Source organism: Denticeps clupeoides, chromosome 8 (genome assembly GCF_900700375.1).
Source record: "Denticeps clupeoides chromosome 8, fDenClu1.1, whole genome shotgun sequence".
NCBI lineage: Eukaryota > Metazoa > Chordata > Actinopteri > Clupeiformes > Denticipitidae > Denticeps > Denticeps clupeoides.
The window spans coordinates 20,386,595-20,410,672 of record NC_041714.1 but is presented as its reverse complement, the minus strand read 5'-3'; the positions used below and the strand labels follow the sequence as shown (position 1 = coordinate 20,410,672).

General features: G+C 42.2%; 1 protein-coding gene across 4 annotated transcripts; it reads left to right on the top strand.

The window, feature by feature from the left end:
• The first annotated feature begins 792 nt into the window (after positions 1–792).
• On the top strand, positions 793–22,783 carry LOC114796084 (probable E3 ubiquitin-protein ligase HECTD2). Of its 4 annotated transcripts, none has more exons than XM_028989972.1 (21): positions 793–950; positions 3,509–3,638; positions 4,781–4,913; positions 4,998–5,100; positions 5,748–5,837; positions 5,970–6,034; positions 6,188–6,233; positions 6,824–6,933; positions 7,275–7,423; positions 8,458–8,581; positions 8,660–8,756; positions 9,129–9,236; positions 9,328–9,460; positions 10,674–10,762; positions 12,060–12,218; positions 13,360–13,434; positions 17,152–17,239; positions 17,383–17,489; positions 20,399–20,514; positions 21,088–21,231; positions 21,328–22,783. In XM_028989972.1, exons 1-21 carry the CDS (start codon positions 900–902, stop codon positions 21,446–21,448), a joined length of 2,238 nt encoding a protein of 745 aa, XP_028845805.1. In that variant the 5' UTR covers positions 793–899; the 3' UTR covers positions 21,449–22,783. The 4 variants fall into 4 exon arrangements, with proteins under 4 accessions (XP_028845805.1, XP_028845806.1, XP_028845804.1 ...); XM_028989973.1 differs by having other exon boundaries at positions 3,506–3,638; positions 4,802–4,913; XM_028989971.1 differs by having other exon boundaries at positions 3,506–3,638.
• Positions 22,784–24,078: the final 1,295 nt, after the last annotated feature.

Below are 24,078 nucleotides of genomic sequence, written 5' to 3'. Positions count from 1 at the left end.
GGCCTGTACTGTATACACACACAGACACACACACACACACACACGTCCTGTATGTTATATACATAGACTTCATTCTGTACAGAAAATGGCATTCGGAGTTTGCTGTTGCTGCGGGTAGACAGTAGGCCTACAGAAGAACTGTTTTCTTCACATAAGAAGAAGAAAAAAAGCTGGTGCGAATCCACGGCTCCTGCCCTTCTGCTCTACTGGTGAGCTGTGCACATAAGTCAAACAGATGGTGGGAAAGAGAAAGAGGAGCAGGCCGGGAGGAGGAGAACCCACACAGATTTCCACTGTGGCGCTAATAAGTACGTCTACATCAACAGGGACCCGGCGTGGGCGCGAATGCCCCTAACCTGGTTCCTGCTATTAACAAAATGGGTTCCTTGTCCTTGCCGGCTTTCCGAAATTTTCTTACAAGGGACCCCCGGATTTATTTCCCACATCACATTTACATTTACATTTACAGCATTTATCAGACGCCCTTAAGTGAAGTGATTGTCACATGTGATACACAGCAGCACAGCACACACAGTGAAATTTGTCCTCATTTAACCCATCACCCTGAGTGAGCAGTGGGCAGTGTAATGGTAAATTTTTTTTTTTTTTTAAGTTTTAGTAAAAAAAAAAAAAAAAAAAGGCAGTGTGTGTGTGTGTGTGTGTGTGTGTGTGTGTGCGCACCCCCCCAAACACTTGACACAGTAGCCAGCGCTGACTCCCGGCATGCACTTCGAATCCCCCGAAAGCCGCCCGCCCTCCGCGAGGCGGCGGGCACTTCGGCGTGACGTCAGCGTGACGCGGGTCCGAAGTTCGCGAGGCGCCGAGCCGGCAGCGGGTCTCTGGCAGGTCCGTCGCGGAGAGGCCACCTGCTCCGCCGAGGATGTCGCGACGTTTATAGGATGCACGGAGAGGACAAGCTGCCCCCCATACTGACCTCAGCATCTGCCGGGGTAGGTTCCGTCTCTCGCCTTCCCGAAAAAAACAAACCTACAGATAAATACACAGCATAATACTTTTTCTTTTTAAAAAATATTTTTACTTACGGAAATATCTACCATGCTTTATACCAAATTATCGAAATGTGTCAATCTAGGATTCATTTAAGTGTTTACATTTTTAATCCACAATCCACACCGATAAAGGGGTTAAAACGTGATTTACTGAGATCAGCAAATGACACTAAAAGCGACTTGTACCCAGTGATGTTGGACGTGCAGCCTGTCCCGGGGAAGTCCTGTCTCCCCGCCTCACCTCTGTTGAAGGACCAGACATTCGCTGAACCTGTTAATGGTTTCCAGTCCTGTCATGGAACAGAGATTTCCAGTAATGGGGCATGGGAGCCGCTTGCAAATCAGTGGCCAAGTTCAGTTATTCCATGTACAAAAATATATATAATTGTACATGGAATAACTTAACTTTGCCACTGATTTGCAAGCGGCTCCCATGCCCCATTACTGGAAATTATATATATATAATATTATATTCTATATATATTTTTAATTAAATTATATTATTATAATATTATATTAATACTATATTTTATATATATGGGCGACAGAGCCAGAGGGCCGTTCAAATGAACTGAAATAAAATAATGCATTTATTTCAATTGGTTTGGTAAAAACTTAGTCCAATGCATCGAATAGGCGACACAGAAATCGATCCACACACAAAAAGGAATTGTGGTATTGAAGTAGCCTCCCAATCGCGGAGCTTCATTTTTTACCCCCTGAGTAATGTCTGGAAATGCCATAATGGACCGTCTACTTAGACAGTCATTTCCCTTCCTCTGTCTGCCTGTATGTCTCTCTCTCCCTCTTTCCCTGCGTTTCTTCTTCCTTTCTGCCCTGCTTTTCTCCTTCTTGCTCGCAGATGTACTGCGAAGCCGTGGCTGCTCTAACGTAAACGTCTGGCTGGGCAGGGCCGTGGAGATGTTTAAGAGCTGGACTGTTTTGCACAGACACGGTTATGAGCTCATAAAAAGTGGTATGGTAGGAAGAGAGGAATGGAAGCGCTGGAGGGAGGTAGCAGAACGCTTTTTAAAGGAAAACAGCGATGGAATTGTATGGATGGGTTTTCATCTATGACTGCTCTTGGAGAACGTGTTTATCTTTCTGTACACCCTCTTCTTGCAAGAAAAAGAAGTGTATATAGTGTCTTACCCTGTTCTCACCCTTCTACCATACTGGGAGAGTAAACGTATTTGTAGTTCCAGGTGGCCCAGTGTGTTTCAGGACTCGTTTCCCCAAAGCCGTGGGCTGCTAGGAGAAGGGTGAGAGCCGAGTCTCGTACACCGATCAGTCCAAGATGTCAGTGATATGGCGTGTTCTAAACCAGTGTCTCTCAACTGGTCAACCCACCATCGCCCCAAGTTGCAATCCAAAATGTTCAGCTTCTTAAACATATTAAATTAATAGTGGGACAGTGCAAGTTGGAGGGACACCAATCCACTAGCACGAGTGGGAACGAGTAGGCGTGTAGGATGCCATAAGTGGCTCAAAAACCCATATAATTCTTAAAAGCCCACCCGACTAACAAAACAAGGGATTTAAAAAAAAAAAAAACACACACAGATGCGAACTCAGTGAAACAGCGGTACAAAACTGTTAAATTGCTGACCGGACACAGACATGAGACATCAGGATACATTTATACACATAAACACAGGCGCACACAATCAGGTAATCAGGGCGACACCAGACACCGGAATGTCAGGTTTGTGACACCTTTTACACTCAATTTGCTGCAGCAGAACTAAAACCAAAACTCTTCTTAGTTTCCAGGATATTTTATTTAATTTGTGGGCATCAGGGAGCCGCTTTGAACATGCAGGAGGCTCCTGGAACTTCCGTGAGGATGTCTGCATATTAACATACTGCTATACCTTCGCGGGTCTATGGTCCGAAGCAGCAGTTGTCAACTCGCATTACTGGCCATTATTGCCACCTACTGTTAAGGAGTTTGAACAGACGGGACATTTTTTTGCACAGACCCACTGAAATGTGAAAACATGGTGAGAATCACTGTTCCAAACAATATAAAATAACGGCGCAGGAAACAAAGAAACTGTCGTGTCCTGGTCCTTGCGGGCCTTGACCACCAGGGCCCCCTATTGGATTGCTTCCCTTGTGTGTGCTGTGATTAGTGACACCCAGTGGGTCACAGTTGAAAAAGTTCACAGTTCATATGCTTAATTTATAGAGATTTCTATAAATGGTATTACATTATTTTCCAATTACGTGGATAAAGTGCAATAGAAATGCACACTGTACGTTTTGAAATTGGAAAAGTGTGTGTACGGAGCTGCAGTTTGGGAACATATTGATTGCTTGGTCTTCTTGGACTTCACTTAATCTCATCAAGTCCCCCCCCGTGATACTGTACTTTCCCAACTATGATTATGCAGTGGAATTATTTGTGATTTTTGTTGAATTGAATTTATTTTTCATGTTTTTCTGTCATTTGCCCACGTCTGTTCTTACTGTATGAACATCTGTGTGTTTAGCAGCAGCACTGTCCGGGACGGGGTTTAATGCAGCCATATCCGTGCCTCAGCGGGTTCACCTCTACAATGACCCAGCGCAGGATAAACACACAGATCATCACACAAACGGGGGGACAAATCGGCACACGCTTCGGTAGGCTGAGATGGTGGTAACTGTGGTTTATCTGCTTCTGTGTGTTTAAATGTCCTGTATGCGTAACTGAATATAGGGTCCTTTTGAGGTAAGCTTACCTTGCTGCGGTTAAAGGAGAATGCATGAGAATGAAAGCTGGAGTATTAATATCAGGGGCTCAGAAGGGATCTGTGCAGCTTCGAGGCCTGTTTATGGTTTGTGACGTATTAGATTGGGCTGAGAAGCAGTTTTACTCCACATGCGAATGTTTTTATCACACAAGGTCATTCAAGGTACTGAATGAAATGATGAGAAGTGATCAGCATCATCAATGATCTCTGCAGTTATTGCTACCGCTGATAGGCACAAATGCACAGACTTCCATAGACCTATGATTTATATTTTATTGCCATCTGCAAAACAGGATTTTGTGCTTCTTTGGACATGGTGCAGAAGTGCAATGTTGTAATACTGTCCCATAAACGAAAAGGAAGCGATGAAAACCACTCAGAGAGGGAGCTGAACTCACAGGTTATGAGGTTATTTATTATATGGATGCATGGATATGATGTTTTATGAATGTATTTGTTTTTTTTTTTTGGAAGGGCAGATCATGCTCTCTGTGTTTGTTTGTGCCTCTGAATGGGTGGGTGTTTGCATCTTCGCTGTGCGAGCAACCGCCTGGTTCCTATGGCTACCCCAATGTCCTGCCAAAACATCTGATGACATTGTTAATGCTATTACCCTTAGCAACTGGCTTTGATGTCACAGTATCAGGCCAAGAGGTGTCTCTGTGTGTGTGTTTTTCACAAATTTATGTGCATAATTTTTGTATTAGTGAATTTGTTGTGTTTGTAAATGTGTCAATTTTGACAAGATTCAAAATGAATGCAAAAGCTTAGATTTTTTTAACTAATAATGCTAAATGGATGCTAGCATCAGGTTCTTTATTTTAATATCACATTTATATGTAGATGTATGAATCCATTTCAATTACACTCAGCATTTAATTTTTATTCTTTGTATGCAGTAGGGATTCATAATGACTTTTTTAAAACAGTGTTTCCTGAAACTGGTATTGAAAAGATATATTCTTCTCGGAATTCATTAACAGTGTTCAATGTGTGTGTGTGTGTGTGTGTATTTATGTGTACGTGGTTCAGAGTTGCCGCCCTTGTTCGCAGCTGTCAGGCAGAAGCAGCGTTACTCTATTGACACGTTGCCTCCCGAGGTGAAAGCCCCATTTCCCTCCGAACCGATCATCCCCATTCGCACCAAAACTGTCCGCCAGTTCCAGTGAGTACTGCTACCGGCCGCCCAGCGAGGTTGATTTGTGGGTTTTGCATTCAGCACGTACTGATGTGATGCTGCACTGTGTAGAGAGGACGTGGAGAAAGCAACAGCCTCTGGCGAGTGGAAGGACGTGAGGGAGTTTTATCTCATCACATTCGATTCGTTCCTGGAGCTAAATGCTGCTTTTAAGGTAAAACGGGAATAAAAAAAGTGACTCTAAAAGACTGATCTTGGAATAAAAGATCTGAGAGTGAGTGTGTTGGGTTCTGTTTGTATGAACAGAAGGTGTGTTCTATGTGTTATATTTATTATGGATACCGTATCAATATATATTTTTAGGTATTGGTATATTAAAATATGGACAGACAGCTTTGGATGGAAATTAAGAAACAATCAGGTCAGGTTAGATCACGTCATCCAAGCAATCACTTTCGCTGCATTTTGTCAGCTGCTCATCTGTGCACCATCGTCACATGTGAATGCAGCATAAATGCTTTGGGCTTGGATTGGTTTCAGACATGAAAAAGCGAATGCCTGTCAATGCCTGGGACTCCATTAGGACCCTCTCATATGAACGCAGCCTTGTCTGGTGGTGATTCTTTAAATAACACCATTAATGTACCTTTGCATCTGAGAGTTGGGGTTTGGCAATTTTTTATTTGCATGTTTAAATGAAAAAGCATATTGCTCAGAAAATACTTTTGTGTATGTTTATTACAAATGCATGGTTTTATAGTGCGCATATAGTGATAGCTATTGCCAGTTGAGCCTCTGCTGCAGGAAAACCTTTTTTTTCCCCCAGTCAGGAACAGCCTATCCTCTCATTCCCTTTCTCAGAGAGAAGCCAACTCTCCGTTCAATACTACAGAGGATTCAGGGCTCAATTCCAAATTCATCAGTGCAGTTTATGATGCCTTACTTCACACGGTAGGGATATTTTTTTTTACTGCTGACCAAACATAATATTTGCTTCATCTGGGCATGAGTGTCTCACTTACGTCTCAAATGGGCTACGCACAAAGGATGATTGTGGCGAGTTGTGTCATTGTTTTTTTAAAGCCTCAGGATATCCAGAAGTCCGTGCTGAAAGGGATCATAAATAGCTTGCTGAGAGAATGGAAAGGGTGAGTGGACTGTGCTGTCTGGTTTGATGGCATTTCTAAAACACAAGTACTTTTAAGGCGACCCTGTGCTTAATGGCCGCCTCTCTGGTTTCATGCTAGACAATGTCTGTTCGTGTGTGCCCGCTGTTGTCATTGTCTGTTTCTTTGATTCAGGCCACGGACAAAAGATGACCTTAGAGCGTACTTTATCCTCCTGCAGGTAATACTAACCTCTGACCACTTCACACACGCTTCAGAAGCCTCTGGCCAGTAATGTTAAAATAGAAACCCGCATATGGACGATTGGACGCCACATCCTTGTACCGTTTCCTGAACTGTGGAGTGCTGGTGAGGAGTTAGCCCATTAAATTATACATGTGTACTCTGACAGCATTGTTGGAGTCGACCCAGGGGTGGGAGTTGCATAGACACATAACCTTTCTGCGTGCGTATGATCCTAACCCAAGCACAAGCAATGCCCGTGGTTGATCTCATATGCCTTTACCGAACCTTTATTATTACAGTAAATATTATAGTAACAGTATTATAGTATTATTACTTTATTATAGTAACAGTAAATGACAGTAAATCAAAACCGATTGTTTAGACCGGTTCCTGGTACATCCAGTGCTCAGTAGGCTCAGTAGGTCAGATGGTAATGATGTAATGTTCTGTGGTCTCCGTAGCATTGGGATGAGGTCACGGTGGGACAGGGAGCGGCTGGTTTCCTGTAAAAGATGGAATTCTGTTTGACATGTGGAGGGCTTGACTGTTCTCACAGGCCTGTGTCTGCTCTGTGTGAACGTGCAGAACCCTCAGTACTCCAGCACCGCCACGTATGTGATCTACGCTCACCTGCTCAGACAGATCGCCTCCCTGTCTGAGGCCGACCACCATTTCCTGGTGCACTGGCTGAAGAAGTGAGTTAAACCTTCCTAAACCCGTAGTTTCTACAGAAAACGGAGCTAGAGATTTATACCATTCTTCTAAAGTTCTCCAGAATGAGAGTCAAAGTTATGGAAGGTGTGCATTAAGTTAATGGTCCCCAACCACTGGTACTATTACTTTACTTCCATTTTATTCACTATCATAGTCTACAGAGTATTTTAATTCTGGAAAATGACAGGACCCTCCTCCCCCCTTTTCTCTCGATCTTTCAAAATGTCTCTGGAGAGCTATTTTTTATTTCTGTATGTAACTTATGCATGTGTGTGTGTGTGTGTCTGTGTGTGTCTGTACGTGTGTTTATGTGGGCATGTAGGCTTTCTCAGCGGAGGTTCAGGCAGCTTGTTGAGCGTCTGCTGCAGTTCATTTCCACTCGCCTGTTTCCTGCTGTGCCTGAAGATCTTCCTCCCTCTAGCAAGTGCTTGTGGTGGATCCCCTCAGCTACTAAAGTACTGGGCTTCTTAAGTGAGTTCATACCGACCCCTCGAAATACCACAGCTACGTCGTAGGCCAGTCATCTATAGCCGTTGTACATGGATTAAAGTTTTCCGTTGCTGTGACGGATTTCCATCAACTGAGATCACCTACGAGCTTTGTGTCAAAGTTGAACTTTGACTTCTGGACCAATAGAAACAATTTAATAGAAAGCAATTTAATTCATGTCGGATGCTGTAGGTCTGCATGGTGTTTTGACCATGAACATTGCTTGTTGTTGGCAGTGTAGAAATATCACGCGGTACCTATAGACCTTTTTACTGGGGCAGTGGTGGCCTAGTGGTTAAGGAAGCGGCCCTGTAATTAGAAGGTTGCCGGTTTGAATCCCGATCCGCCAAGGTGCCACTGAGGTGCCACTGAGCAAAGCACCGTCCCCACACACTGCTCCCCGCATGCCTGTCATGGCTGCCCACTGCTCACCAAGGATGATGGGTTAAATGCAGAGGTCAAATTTCACTGTGTGCACTGTGTGCTGTCCTGCTGTGTATCACAAGTGACAATCACTTCACATTTATTTATTTATTTTTAATTGGGTATAGTTATTAAACGCATTATATTATGGGATCATGAGCATGGTCCACTACCATGCCTAGGGGTGACACACTCGCCTATGAACCAGAAGACCCGGGTTCAAATCCCACTTACTACCATTGTGTCCCTGAGCGAGACATGTAACTCTAAGTTGCTCCAGGGGGACTGTCCCTGTAACTACTGATTGTAAGTCGCTCTGGATAAGGGCGTCTGAAAAATGCTGTAAATGGTTCTCAGTAATGGTGTTAACCACACCTACTTTTTGAACTCATGACATGAAGCATTTGATTATAGTTTTATGTTTTTTTTCCTTTAATCCATGTGTAGTATTTTGGCTGTACTATATAAAGATATTTAGAACTGGATGTGGACCCGGAATGAAAGTTTTAGGATTTCTACACCCCTGTTCAGTTCTCATTTGTTGCTCTGTGTGACAGCGACGTTCTGGATTTAATGTTTTGTTGGGTCATCAGATGCAGCAAACAGCATATCCTCTCCTCCAATCCTTTCTTACACTGATTTCTACAACATCACCCTGGATCACATTGACATCATGGGGGAATACAGGACCTGGCAGTATCATGGCAACTCCAGCAAGTGAGTAATGAGTAAGCACTTACCACACATCATCAGCACACTCTTAACGGCTTGTTTGAAAATTGGTCTCCTGCACAGGTTCTCTTTCTGCCAGTTTCCCTTCATCTTGTCTGCTGCTGTTAAAAAGGCAATTATCCAGAAAGACTCTGAGCAACAGATGATCAGCATAGCCAGGGTTAGTGAACATGCACACACTCACTCACACACACACAGGACATTTAGTGAGTTTTCATGAACGTGCTGATGTTTGTAGTGTCTCCTGATGCCATGAACAAGGTGTATTACAAGCATTGAAAATGTAGGGAAACGGAGGAGGTAGGGAGAAGATTGGACCTTGTGCATGTGAGGGGGTTTAAACTGTCCTGATTGAAGAAGTAGGGGGCGCGAGAGCGATCAATCATCATTATCTGTCACATTAAGACACAACATCAGATATGTGACACTTAAGGCTCAATCATTACAGGCCCCTCCCATTTTTAAACATTTGAAATACATTAGCAGACAGGCGTCTGTTGCTTATAGGAGTATTATCATTTATATCTGGCAGCAAAGTCTTGTGGACAAAGTGTCTCGGAGACAGAGGGTGGACATGAACCTGCTGTTCCTCAATATCAGAGTCCGGCGCACACAGCTCCTCTCAGACTCCCTGGATGAGGTAAATCTAGGACTACTACACACCTTTGCTCTCTAGACACCTTGACACCTAGTACGTTCTGTATGTTCTGCTTTTTCTCTTTGTGTTTTAGCTGAGCAGGAAGAAGGCAGAGTTAAAGAAGAAGCTGCGAGTGACATTTGTGGGGGAGGCAGGACTTGACATGGGCGGGCTCACTAAGGAGTGGTTCCTCCTCCTCGTCAGACAGATCTTCCAGATGGACTATGGTGAGATAAACCTAATTTTCACCAGGGCTATGTATCACAAACTATTATGATTATTATTTTTTTTGCTCTGACTGCATTTGCCTACCATGGCATAATTCCAAGTTAGATGAATTCAGTTGTATCAGTGGCAATGCATCAGTTCACCAAAATAGTGCACTATTAAAAATAAGAATTCTGATCTTACTGCTCATGTTGTGTATCCGTGAATTGGATACACGTGTTAAACCAGAAAGCCCACAGAGCCCTGAAAACATCAGATCTGTGTCACATTAAGATACAACATCAGATATGTGACACTTAAGGCTCGTAATAAGAGCTTGGTGTGTGACAGTGTTGACATGAAACTTCATGAAAATGTTATATGATGATATAAGAGAAAAAGTTTTGTTAGGAAAATTAAGATACCTACATTATACCGTACAATAAAAAGATTTTTAAAACAAATTTTCTTGCATATTTCCAGTAGAAGAGCTTTGCAGATGATAAGTGGTGGAACAATGGCACACTGGGCCTGGGGCAAAAGTAGGCCATGCCACCCCGCAAAATTGCTGAACTTAAATATATTATGTATAAAATATATTATATATGTATTAGAATAAATTGTATCTCCTTCCCCACTGGCACTGTGAGATTGGGAGCAAATAATAAAATCTCAAATAAAATATCAATTCATTATTGCTGCAGTTTCTCATAAAATAAATGTCCAGTAATTTGACTCACATGCACAAAAAAAATTAGGGTTATATAAAGCATGAGCATAACGTAGATAATTATATGTAATTACTTAACGCATGTGTCCCATGATGGTAGCAGTACAGAACTTTATGGATTATATGCATCATTCAGGATGGGATCAGGGGTCCCTTGGGCAACATGTGTGTTGCGTGCCTTTATTTTTTAAGCCGCTGCAACTCACCCACAGCATTTATGTGGGTATGCACAAACGCATGCTCACTTGCACATGGCTCTTCCAAAATGGAGGGCCGTTTATAGAGCCAGGGGTGTTGCTTTTGGAGCCACTCGCTCTTACTGCTGACTTCCATTTTTCCACGGCTGACCCATGTTTTCAGAACTGTGCTTCGACTATGTGCTGAGAAATGTGTTTAGCGCTGCAGTTATTGTGATCATTTTAATCATGCCATTATGATAATAATTATGTGAGGTCCATTAACGTCGAACCTCTAGAATAGCTGCAGTCTTCTTTTGTTCCCAGGCATGTTTATGTACCTGAAGGAATCAAATTGCCACTGGTTCAGCAGCTGGAAGTGTGACAACCTCTCAGAGTTTCGGCTGGTCGGGACGGTATCCTTTTTTTACTCTGAATTCTGGCTTTCTGAGGGAACGGTGTGCTTTTCTGGCCATAAATCCGTTGGTGACTTGCAAATGTTGCATTGATTTGCATCGAAATGTTAAAAATATACAGAGTATATTTTACTAGGAATACCTAAATCGAAGTAGTGATTTCAAAGAATATAATATAATTCTTAATATTAAATAGTTATTAATTCAAATTTCTCCGTTGGTCCAGCTTGCGTGAATAATATGTCTGATATTGGTCAGTTATTCAGTTCTGCGACCACCTGCTGTTCACTGGTGAACCATTCTGGCCACGTTCAACAGATGTCACTGGTAATGAATGTTCCAGTATCATTGTTTAGCACATTTCATACTCTGCGTGTGACAGGGGACATAATATCCTTTAAGTCTGGACATTGTAATCCAGTCCCTTTGCTAAAAGCTTTGATAGCCAACTGACACTTCCAGGCAGGAACAGTTTGTCAGGATACTTGGCTTCAACAGACCCCCCCCCCCATCAGACCTTTCCCACTACATTATCCAATAACATCTTGGGCTGGGTGTGTGTTTGTGTGTGTGTGTGTCTCCTCATATGGGTCCCATATGTCATATCTTTACAACTACGTTTTAACTCGTAGTATTTTTGTACTGAGAGGATATGTAAGTGTGTAAAAATGAATTTGTGTCATTGTTCGCAAAATGTGTGTGTGTGTGTTTCAAAAAGAGGGCAGACGTCAAACGCACCTGCTGGAGATGTGGTGTTGAGTGTTGTGGAGGGCTGCACTCATGGTCACATGGTGAATTCTGTTCCTGAATGCCTTGTGTTTTGGTGTCGTCTCAGCTGCCGCGTTTTAATTCATTACCAGCCATGACAACAACAACACAATTTAAACAGTTTTAATAAGTTATACAAATAAAAATAAAAGTGGATAATTACTTATAATGACCCTCCTCTCCTCTCCAGACTCATAAACAGGCTAGATCTGTTTTATTCTTGCTTATACTTACTTTGATTGGTCAGATTGAAGTATTTCATGATGTGCTGAATGAGCCCAAATTAATAAATTGTGCAATATTCTAATTTGACACATTTTATTAATGAACAATGGTTTTGTTTAAACCTTTTTTATTCATGTCAAATTGAATTAATTAAAATTAATGACATTTTAATTATTGATGTATTTACTTTTTTTTGCATTTGCAGCACTCTGTAGGTTACTGTCTCTTCTTTGAGCATGATTATAGATAACAAATATGAAATATTTAAAATGTTTTTCCTGAACTGTGTGTGTTCGTGCTTTAGCTGATGGGATTAGCTGTGTATAACAGCATTGCTCTCGACATCCACTTTCCACCTTGCTGCTACAAGAAGCTCTTGACTCCACCCATAATGCCGTGTGACCAGAACACCTTAGTTGGCATGGCGACTCTGACCCTCGATGACCTACAGCAGGTTATGCCAGTAAGTGTTGCTCATTTTCATTCGTGACTGTTTCTTTTCCAACTGTTTTCCAATTCTGATCTTCATGGCTCTGGCCACTTTGTAAGTTCTTATGTTTTATTGTTTCAAAGAAGGGCGTATCATTTGTATATTTATTTTTGGTCTATACCTGCACTTTCACCACCAGAAATTAGTTTTTAAAATGTTAAAGCAAAAGGTAAAAAAAAAAAAACAAGGAGGTCCTTCTATTTCACAGTTGATGGTCAACATTAATTATACATTTGGGGATTCTTCTTTTCTACACACCCATGCAACACGCGCCTGCACATTTGCAGCACGTTTGCACATGCTGTGTTAAGGCAGTCCTCAATACACTCATGTTTTTAGTCAGAACTTGGCCCGGTTAACTCTCGCTGAAGTCACGCCGTCCATTTTCTCCAGCAGAGGGAGCCAAAGATCAGCTTATAATCATCATCATCATTCCCTCTGCACAGCCGAGCCGGGACCTGTAAAGTTTTCATGTGCCTCTCAATAAGAGGAATGGGAAAGGGGTTGAAGGAATTGAAGCTATAAATCTGAGAAAATCCCAGAGTAGATATCAAACATTTCTGCAGGTAACAAAGCTGCAGGTATATGTCTCAGTATGGATATACGGGTTTATCTCTGTGCGTGTGTGCATGCACGTACGTGCATTGCACAACCTTTGCCGTTTTATTTTACTTTGCCTTTGTCTGCAAGCTGCTGTTGAGTAACACTCTGCAGATATGCACCCACACGCATACCGGCGTTGTTGCCATTTTATGTTCTGCCAATGGAAATGCCAGTGAGGTGTGGCAATGCCAGGCTGTGTATGGTGAAGGTTAATGAGCTCAGAGTGTGTGAGGGAGTTGTGTAACTTCAGACACTCAAACATCCCACTATTCACCACATATTCAGCTGCAATATTTATTTTATGACCTGGCACATATGTTTAAATTTAATAACTCCCTTTACTGCACAGGCAGCAAGAATGTGCCAAGCTATATGGTGGCCTCTCTGTCACCTGTTTCAGATCCTGGTGTCCCCTTCTACTACTTTCTGTGCATGTGTGCAATGTGCAGGATCTGCTGTGCAAGCCACAGGAAACCTGTAGCCCTTCTAACCCCGATGTTCATTTCTGCAGGATCTGGCTCATGGGCTCCAGGAGCTGCTCAGCTATGATGGAGATGTTGAGGAAGACTTCTACCTTGCTTTTCAAGTTAGTGCTTTCTGCACATGCATGCATGCAAGTCACTCATAGCAGCAAGTGACATACGATCAGGACTTTATTTCAGGCTGGATTCTGATGTAACTGGTAACACTTCCTATACAGCACTCCCTTTTAATATACATTTTCACAGTGCACGTGAGTAAAAGCTTCTCACACAAAAACAATAACCATATACTGTATGTAAATAAATAAATAAATTGTACATTCGCATGTACAAACATTACCAATACACATATATACAGAACTATACATACATTTACATTTTTTGCATTTATCAGACACTCTTATCCTGAGCGACTTACATAGCTTGCATAACTTACTACATAAAGTTGTATATACAAAAATTGCGGTGCTGCTTTGTGGTCAGAGTTTAACAGTCTGAGGTCTGATGGCCGTAGTCTGCTAATATGCATCCTTACATTGATGAAAATACAAGGTGGTAAGGGAGGCTCGTTGTCCATCCTTTCTAATATGCAACACGCATTTTGAAACGAGGTCACGGCCTGTTCTCGGGCCACTGTGAGCAGTGTGACTAAACTGTGACTGGTTCATTAGATTCCTTTAGGTGAACCAGATTCCTAATTTTATCACCCGGTGACAGGCTCCGTATTCAGTCATTGCATGTGGGCTCAAGCGATGACTCAGTTCACTGGTGTGTGCAGAAATGCATCTATTCCATGTTGTTTGCGCAGCGTCTTGATTAAAACAATATTGCACCCAGTGTGTAAAACTGTCCAAATATTTGCCTGATGTTACTCTTTGTTGCCCGTTCGATCATGTGCTGACGCTGCAAGGTTCTTTTTCAAGTGTAGAAGCAGTGGTGAGGCTGGCCATGCTCCCAGCATCACCCCAGGTTCCCAAGCTGAGATTACAGTATTTGTCCTTCAAAGAGACAGAGGCTGTTAATATGCAGTGTAAACATGTTACTGATTACCTCACTCTATCTGTCTGTCATCTGAGGTGTGAGTCTCAGTCGTGTGAACACCACGGTCATGTCTGTATTTACTATAGTGTGGGCCTTTCTGTAAGTGCATTCATAAAACAAGACAAAACTTGTGGTCGCTAGACAACACAAGTAAACATGAAATGCTGTTAAGTGAAGGATTTTATTATTAAAATTCCAAACCTGTATGACAAAGTGAAAGTGAAGTGATTGTGAAACACTGCAGCACAGCACATCAGCCTTGGTGAGCAATGGGCGGCCATGACCGGTGCCGTATATACAACTTTGTTTCTTTATTGTTTTTGATCGGGATTTGAACCGGCAACCTTCTGATTACTGACCCACTTCCTTAACCGCTTGGCCACCACCGCCCCAAAGTGAAGGCCCCCTAAACCTAATAATCAAGACTCATTTCTGTATAATTGTTGAAGTAGAATGAACTGCCTTTTTAAGGTCAGGTTCGGGCTTTGACTAGGCCACTTCCTTCTGATTTTCTTCAGCCATTTTAGAGGTGGACTTGCTGGTGTGTTTTGGATCATTGCCTTGTTGCTGAACCCAAGTTTGTTTTAGCTTGAGGTCACGGACAGATGAATAACTAGATGAATAACGGACCTTCTCCTTCAGGATTTCTTGGTAGACAGCAGAATTCATGGTTCCATTTATCACAGCAAGTCTTCCAGATCCTGAAGCAGCAAAACAGCCCCAGAGCTTCAAACTACCATCCCCATATTTTATGATGTTCTCTTTATGAAGTGTGGGGTTATTTTTACGCCAGATGGCACGAGACACACACCTTCCAAAAAAATGCAACTTTTCCTCGGCAGTCCACAGAGTATTTTCCCAAACATCTTGGGGATCAAAGACATTTTCTGGCAAAATTTAGATGAGCCTTAATGCTCGTTTTGCTCAGCAGTGGTTTTTGTCTTGGCCAACTTTGTCCATTGTCTTTCTTTTGGTCGAATCGTTGACCACTGAGCTCAACTGAGGCAAGTGAGACCTGGTGTTCTTTGGATGTTGTTGTGGGGTCCTTTGTGACCTCTTAGATGAGTCGTCGCTGTGCTCTTGGTGTAATTTTACACTCCTGGTAAGGTATCAAGGTATGTAAAAGCGATAATTTATTCAGAATTCAGTCACATAATAATTACTTGGCTCATCTCATTGAGTGCTGGTTCCTTTCAAGGTTCCTGTATTAGCATGTGGAGTTTTTTGTCATCTTTGTCACCTTGGTATTGTTCTCTAGAGCCTGTGGGCACTGCAGCTGTACCTTTGATTGATTGATTGATTGATTGATTTCTTGACTAATTGGTTGTCAAGGCCTGACTCTGGGGGGTGCTCCGAGTTCCGGTTTGGACTTTTTGGGTTTGGGTCTATGTCGCCTCCCTGATTTTTCAGATGTATTTTTTGAACATGTATTTAAGTTAGCCTATTGTGTCATGTCCTTGTCCGGTGATTGGTTGTTTCCCCTTTGCATATGTATGTGCTTTGTTTTTTTGTATTCCTTTTGTACTCCCCTTTCCGGCAGTCCTGCAATAGCAATCATTTTCCCCCTGTCCTGCCTTGCGATCGTGATCTATATTAATTTTTTTAAATAATTGCAGATTTGTTAGCCTATTTGTTAGGGGCAGTGGTGGCCTAGTGGTTAAGGAAGCGGCCCCGTAATCAGAAGGTTGCCGGTTCGAATCCCGATCCGCCAAGGTGCCACTGAGGTGTCACTCAGCAAAGCACCGTCCCCACACACTGCTCCCCGGGCGCCTGCCATGGCTGCCCACTGCTCACTCAGGGTGATGGGTTAAATGCAGAGGACAAATTTCACTGTGTGCATCATGTGCTGTGCTGCTGTGTATCACATGTGACAAACACTCCACTTTAAAATTTTAAATTTAAATCTTATGCTCAGAAATGTGATAATTCAGATTTATATTGATTTAACTATCCATTGCCTCAGTTAATAATTCTATACATTTAATGCTGCAGTTATCCAATCTTAAGCATATTCAAACATTTAATTGAGAGGAAGTTGTTCATACAGATGTTACATTGGCCCATCTGTGTCTCTCTGACACTCCTCACTCAGCACACCAGCACACACTGAGTTCTTATACCTCGTCATCTATTGGAGCTGGAGCCGGCCCGGCTGGCATATCAGACGTTGTTTATCAGAGCTTGGCCTTGAACAAACAAGGGACAGACCATAGAGAAACAGAAGGTAACTAAACGCTAAATAAAAGTAGGAATAAAGATGAATATTATTACAGATGTGTAATAATGTAGCTAAATGAACTGGTTAGGACCTGGTTGGGCAATGTTTGAAGATTGTAACACACTCGTCTATGAACCAGAAGACCCAGGTTCAAATCCCTCTTACTACCATTGTGTCCCTGAGCAAGACACTTAACCCTAAGTTGCTCCAGGGGGGACTGTCCCTGTAGTTACTGATTGTAAGTCGCTCTGGATAAGGGCATCTGATCAATTCTGTAAATGTAAATGTAGAATAAAGACACAAATCCTTTAGATGACCATTTCTACAGATCAAATAGATCAAACCCAAAATTAGATCAAAAGGGACATCAGTGTTAGTGAAAGAATGAAACAACATTAACGTGAGATTTACACATTTGGACTGTAGAATGACTTCTACAGAAACGGCCAGTTGTTGTCCTGATCAGCAGTGGGATTACCCACAAACCCATCAATCAGACGCCTTCTTTACTTCTGGCTGGTTGGCCTTTTTTCTGTGATTGTGACTTTGTGTGTTGTGCCAGGTTTTCCAAGAGGAGCTGGGAGTGGTGAAGTCCTACAACCTGAAGCCTGGTGGAGATAAGATTCCCGTGACTAAAGTCAATCGCAGAGGTGGGTGACCACAGGTTGACCGCTGAACTCAAGGAACTCACAGGAAATCAGCTCACTGAGGCCTTGTCTCTCGCTCGCTCTCTCTCTCTTTATTTATTTTCATCATTTTTGATCTCTCTCCATCGCTCTCCTTTCCTCTGTAGAGTATGTGCAGCTCTACGTGGATTTCCTGCTCAATAAAAGCATTTATAAGCAGTTTGCAGCGTTCTACTACGGCTTCCACAGCGTGTGTGCGTCAGATGCTCTCTTGGTGAGTCTGCGATTCCTGAATTATTTTCTGGCCTGGGGCTGGTGACCAGCTCAGCTGCATCTTTCGGCCCATCATTTGCAAGCCCCAGAGAATTTCTATATTTCTATATTGTTTCAGCACAATCTTGTGTTGACCCACGCCTTAAACGTGCCTCGAGTTTTCATTATCAGGGTGTGATCTTAAGACACACATATAAACCAGAACTAATTAAAGCGACTTTAATAAAACTGCAAAACGGGCCTTTCATGTTGTGTGTGTGTAAAAATGTCATCTTGCTGGAACTCCTGTCGAATGGGGACATGCTGCTATGCAGGAAGACTGGCCAGCGGAAAAAATGCTCTGTCACTCTCAGTGGGTCAGAATCTGGCAGCCTAACCGGGTTGTGAGGATGCATTGACCTGATACCTATGTTTGCCTTTGCCTTGTGTGCCCCAGTGTCCACCACAAATCTAGTTATTCATCAAGTACGTGTTTTCATTTGGTGCAGCTCTGATCTGATGACATAACTGAAGAGAGGGGAGGGCTGCGTGTTTTATTGTGTGCTTTTGCTTCACAACAGGCTCCATACTCCTCTCTGGAACACGTCAGTTCTGCAGCAGCTCATTCTGGAGTCCTGTGGAAGCAGAACCAGTGTACCAGAGATTTCCACACACTGCTAGAATGAATTATTAAGTTGTATTTGAGATCAGCCTCACAAGACCATAATTGCATAGACATAAAACACGTGTATTTCACACACACACACACACACACACACACACACACACACTGCATCTAGCTTGTCCAGAAAAGTTCTCTTTGGGCACATTTTTAAATGAGTTTAATTAAATCGAACAAAGGCAGATTGGTCTCAAATTCTCATTTCATGACTTTGCAATTCCAAAGATATTGGAATTTCACATCTGAAATGGCAACAAATATAAATGGATGTACATCACTGTCACATTCCATTACACAAATAGTGGACTTATACTTATTGTAAATGAATACTTTTTTCATTATGTGTGTATGATAAATATGCTAAAAAAGTGTAATGTAAAAATTAAATGTTATGGATGGCTGCAGTCTTGCCAGATGCATGATTGTTTCAACCCAAAGTTGTAAAAATTCTTTCAAATCTTTCAGATATGCATTTAACTGCTGCAACTACTGTATCGTACTTATATAAGAAATGGGTTACTCCACCCCTATTCATGACAAGCAGCAATGTTGACGTTGTAAGCACCTCATCTAAAGTGACTTGTAATCAGTAGTTATATTGTCTTGCCCAGAGACAGAATGATAGTAAGTGGGATTTGAACCTGGCCACACTACCCCACCCACTGTTACAAATCAGCCAAATTACTCTGTAATGCAAAGGCTGCAGAGTTCTGCAGAACGTCCCTCAACTTGTAACTGATGGTGCTTCTACCTCTTTATTTTGGTGCTAGCGCAGGTGGCGGAAGCACGTTGTGGAGTGCGGTAGTGACAGTTTACTCTGTAGTATGTTTTTATTGGAGGCTCTCCGGGATCAAATTTTGCCATCACGGGGTGACTTTGGTCGAACTTTATCAGATATGTGAAGCAATCCTGGAAAAAAAAATACCAACCTCTGCTTTTACTTATTTTTTAGTCTCTAACACTTACACACGCACATGCACACACACTGCACAAAATAAATAAAAAAATCTTCGTCTAACACTTGTTCTTTTTCTGACAAGTTAGGCCTTATCAGGGCTCTTAGTTTTGTAAACTCAAAATCTATAGAAATCGAACAAGAATTGCTGGTGTCTTCCTCTTGTAAGTCGCTTTGGATAAAAGCATCTGCTAAGTAAAGTAAAGTAAAGTATTTACTTTACTTTACTTTACTTGGCAGATGCTTTTACACCAGCAATTCTCATTCGGTTTCCATAGATTTTAAGTAAAAAAAATAAGAGTAAAGTAAAGTGAAGTGATTGTCACATGTGATGCACAGCACATGGTGCACACAGTGAAATTTGTCCTCTGCATTTAACCCATCACACTGAGTAAGCAGTGGGCAGCCATGACAGGCGCCCGGGGAGCAGTGTGTGGGGACCGTGGCACCTCAGTGGCACCTTGGCGGATCGGGATTGGAACCGGCAACCTTCTGATTATGGGGCCGCTTCCTTAACCGCTATACCACCACTGCCCCAACAGCCCTGATAAGGCCTAACTTGTCAAGAATAGAACATGCTAGACAAAAAAAAAAAAGTGTGTGCATGTCATTGTTGAAGTGATTGTCATTGTGTGTGTGTGCGTGTTAGACTCGTTTGAAATACTTTTTAAACAAGTGGGTTTTCAAATTTTCCTTAAAGGTGGTAGTTGTCTCAGCTAGTCGAATGGAGCAGAAGTCGTTCCACCAGCCAGGGACGACAAAGGAGAATAGAGTCGATTGGGATCGGAGACCCTTTGAAAATGGAATTTGTCTCATTTCATTTGCATTCATTTAATTTAATTTCATTCATATTTGCTTCCTTAGATGACAAATACTTTGGATATGAAAATGTTGTGGTGCAAACATGAACAATTTAGCTTCTTATTAGATCAGATTGTGTTTATGAAAGAGAGATGAAAGGAGGCCGTCACTGATGGTCTCTCAGCTGCCTGCAAGTGGGTCAAGCCGCATATTCATGCCATTGTTTGCTCCCAGGAATCATGCCAAAGCAACTAAAACCACAACTCTGTTGCTGTAATCACAGAGTCCTGACCTCTGCTGTGCGGCACAAACACACCCCTCCCTCCGCTGACAGACAGACTAACACTGGATCCTTTTTAATAATAGTTTACCATTCCGCAGTTTCTTAATAAGGCCGAACCTTCTGTTGTCCAAGGCGCATCTGATGTAACATATGAGAAGTTCATTGTCACGTTCTGATCTCCTAATGAGGTCCTGTTGTCTTGGCGTGTAGCTGCTCAGGCCTGAGGAGGTGGAGGTTCTGGTGTGTGGCAGCCTGGATCTGGACATGAGCGCCCTACAGAGAGAAGTGCAGTACGAAGGCTACTGCAGAACGGATGCGACCATACGGTCTGTACCATCCAACATGAAAACGAAACTACAGCAGTACACTGGCCAGTGGCCACTTCACAAACACCAACCCTATAACAATATACGCTATACACGCTTATATGCTCCAGTTCAAATTTTATTAACTCTCACAGGGAATTCTGTGTTAACATGGGGTGGTAATTTTACAACACTGCAGTGGAGACATAGTAATATATAAGATATCCTCTATAACAGCAACATGGTTTGGCCATGTACCTGATTCTTGTGACATTTAAAGTGATTGAAGGTGACACAACGAAATGTGCCCTCTGCATTTAACCCATCACCCTTAGCTAGCCCGAGGAGCAGTGTGTGGGGACGGTACCTTGATCAAGGAGACCTCAGTGATCCTTGATCCAGGAGACCTCGGCGGTTTAGGATTTAGCTACGAGTCCGCTTCCACTTCCCCTAAAAACATCATTGCCATACTGGGATTTTCACCTGGGTGAAAATCACAAATCCTAACCACTAGACCATATGGGAATACAAACCATATGGACGTACTTGAAATATTGCATTGTTTTTGATGGATATCCTTGTTTATCTCTGTAGGTATTTTTGGGAAGTGGTCCTGGCCTTTCCCATGGAGCTGCAGAGAAAGCTGCTCCACTTCGCAACAGGAAGCGATCGGATCCCCGTTGGTGGCATGGCCCACCTCAACTTCAAAATCTCCAAGATCGACGTGTCTACTGACTGGTACTGGAGTCTCACACACATTGGCACCGATTATCCTGCACAGACGTGACCAAAAGCACCGGTTCACATGGCCATCACTCCTTCTCTCTTCCTCAGGTTGCCCATCTCCCACACCTGTTTCAACCAGATCTGCCTCCCTCCCTACAAGAGCAGGAAGGAGCTGAAGAACAAGCTCACCATCGCCATCTCCAACGCAGAAGGCTTTGGCCTGGAGTGAAGTGTAGCAACCTTGAAGGCACTAATTTGAGTTTTGCCACTATGATTGGTTCTAAGCCCTGTCGACACGAGAACACTTTTTTTTTCAGATTCTAAAAAACTTGTGTCCACACGGGACCGTTATCTGGAATGTTGTCGTCCACACGGAGAAGCAGAGAACTGTCCGAGCGCTGTTTTAACCCCCCTCCACACCTGTAGGTGGCGCTGTAACTCCCCGCTCTCCTTGTTTGGCGTCCAGTTCTCCTCCACGTAGAGTTAAATGCGTTGTTGTTCTCCAGCCGCGTCTTTTCATTTGAACTGTGCACCGTAGAGAGGATTTCTTGGAGCAGCTCCGCAGCACGACCACGAACGTGCTATCCGCCATTGTTGTATGTAGGGTGTGTTTGGGGTTAAAGGTCAGGTAGGAGGTTTGGCTAATATTTCAGAAAATATTTCAGAGTCCCTTGAAACACCGTCTCAGAGTGGACGCAAGAGCAGATTGGATGGAAATGTTCCCGTTTTAGATAAAAACGTTCTCGTGTGGACGGGGCCTGAATGTCCACCCTGCATAATACACACCTGTGTGTGTTATACATCTTCTGACCTGTAGCTGAACTTCAGCGGTAGAGTGGGCGTTAAAAAAACGTATCCTCTCTGTATTCGGTTGCTGAAGGACATTCTCACCTTCAGAAATGTTTATAATGTACACTGTTATACTGTAAATGACAAAAAGATGGAAAGCACTGATGTTACATGTACGAGTTGCAAGATAGGGATGAAATAGCTAGTGAACTACAGGTCAATATATAGGTCAGGTGGGTGAAATGACAACTTCCTGAGGTCCTTATTCTCCAGTAATAACATAATTAAGTCAAAAAGCTCAGACAAACTTAGCGTTTCCTCTTATTGTTGTATTGGACTGTGGCAGCTATTGAATACCAGTTTGCCATTTTGTCATTTGAAATAGATTATGAAATTATGAAACAACAATGAATTTGTTAAATTCAATGAAACCTATAGATAGATTTTTTTTTGAAACAGCATTATAATTGACAATAGTTTTGCAAAGTATGTTTGATTTTCCTGTACATTTTGATGTTTGATTTTCCTATCATTTTCATTATCGGTGAACTAACTCTGTCTTCATTCCCAGATTTGCACAGGTCTGCTACATATACAAAACCTACTTATGTATAGTTTCGTAATTAAATTATTTACCTGGATCTAAATTTGATGCTGGTCCGCAAAAAAAATTATGTTTGAATCAGTGTATTTATTGGTCATGGGGTGTCGATACTTGTTCGTATATTTATTTATTTGTACCAGTGTCTTTGCCTGTACTGATAGAATTAAACTTTCCTGCATAAGAAACTTTTGCTGTCATGTCATGTGATTGTGGGCATGAACCTGTGGAATCCCTGGCACCTTTGAGCCCTTTTCAATTTGATGACGGATCCCTGTAAAATAGTACAGGTCAGAATTAGTATCACTGACTGATGCAGGTTTTCTTGTCGCATAAATTTTTGCAATACAGCTAAATTGTCAAACTGTTTTACGGTGGTGTATGGTAGTTGTCTAGAGGGTTCAATCACCTATGAACCAGAAGACCACAAAGTGCCATGTTCAAAACCCAATTACTACCATCGTGTCCCTGAGCAAGACACTGTCTCCAGGGGGACTGTCCCTGTAACTACTGATGTAAGGTGATCTTGATAAGGGGGTCTGATAAATGTCATAAATGTAAGTCATTCATGAATCGTGTGTTATACGTCTGCTTCTCTCCTTGTTTATTGTCACAGCTGCTTTGCAGAGTTTTGCATGCAGGCCTCACTGTTTTAATCGAATCCACATGTATTTTTAAACCTGAATTTTTTTAACGTTAGAGGTGAGTACACCCCTCACATTTACGGAAATATTTTGTTTTCTCTTGTCTTGGGACAACACTGAGGATATGACACTTTGATACAACAAAAAGTAGTCAGTGTGCAGCTTGTATAACAGTGTAAATTTGCTGTCCCTTCAAAATAAATAAAAGCGCAGCCATTAATGTCTGGACCACTGGTAACAAAAGTTAGTGCACCCCTTAGTAAAAAGATATTTTTAAAAATGTGAGGACTGTAAACACTTTTTTTGAGATTTTTTTTTTTTTGTTCAAATTACTCAAGTTTGAACCTGAAAGTGGTTCTATTCTTCGTGTTCTATCCACCAGCCATTAGGAGGTCTATGAATGGAAAGAGACAGAAAAGCTGTGGAATCAATAAAGAAAAAAGCTTTGAAAGACTTGGCTCCATTGCTAAAGATGATTGTAGTAAAACTCTTTTGGTAATGATGAAAGTGATAAAGTGAATTGATACTCTTCTATTCAGCGCGGCATGCCAAAGGGTGCCAGAGAGTCTCCGATCAATTGACAGAATAGTGTGTTCTTGTTTGCCTGAACCTGGTGTGCTGGTTATGTAATAATTCTTATTGTTCAGAGATAAACTCTCTATCTCTCACACACACACACACACACTCACATTAATTAACTCTTTAATTCTGTAACCAAGAAATAATGGACAGAATTTTTTTTTTTTTTAACTCAGTCTTTATTATGAAAATGAAAAAAAAAGTTCGTTTTTGTTTGAATTGAATTTGAAACTTGATACTTCGGGC

Coding starts and splice junctions, on each gene's coding strand:
- LOC114796084 (XM_028989971.1), top strand. CDS start 900: ATGCACGGAGAGGACAAGCTGCCCCCCATACTGACCTCAGCATCTGCC. Junction 8,757..9,128: donor AGATGATCAGCATAGCCAGG/GTTAGTGAACAT, acceptor TATATCTGGCAG/CAAAGTCTTGTGGACAAAGT. Junction 10,763..12,059: donor AGTTTCGGCTGGTCGGGACG/GTATCCTTTTTT, acceptor TTCGTGCTTTAG/CTGATGGGATTAGCTGTGTA.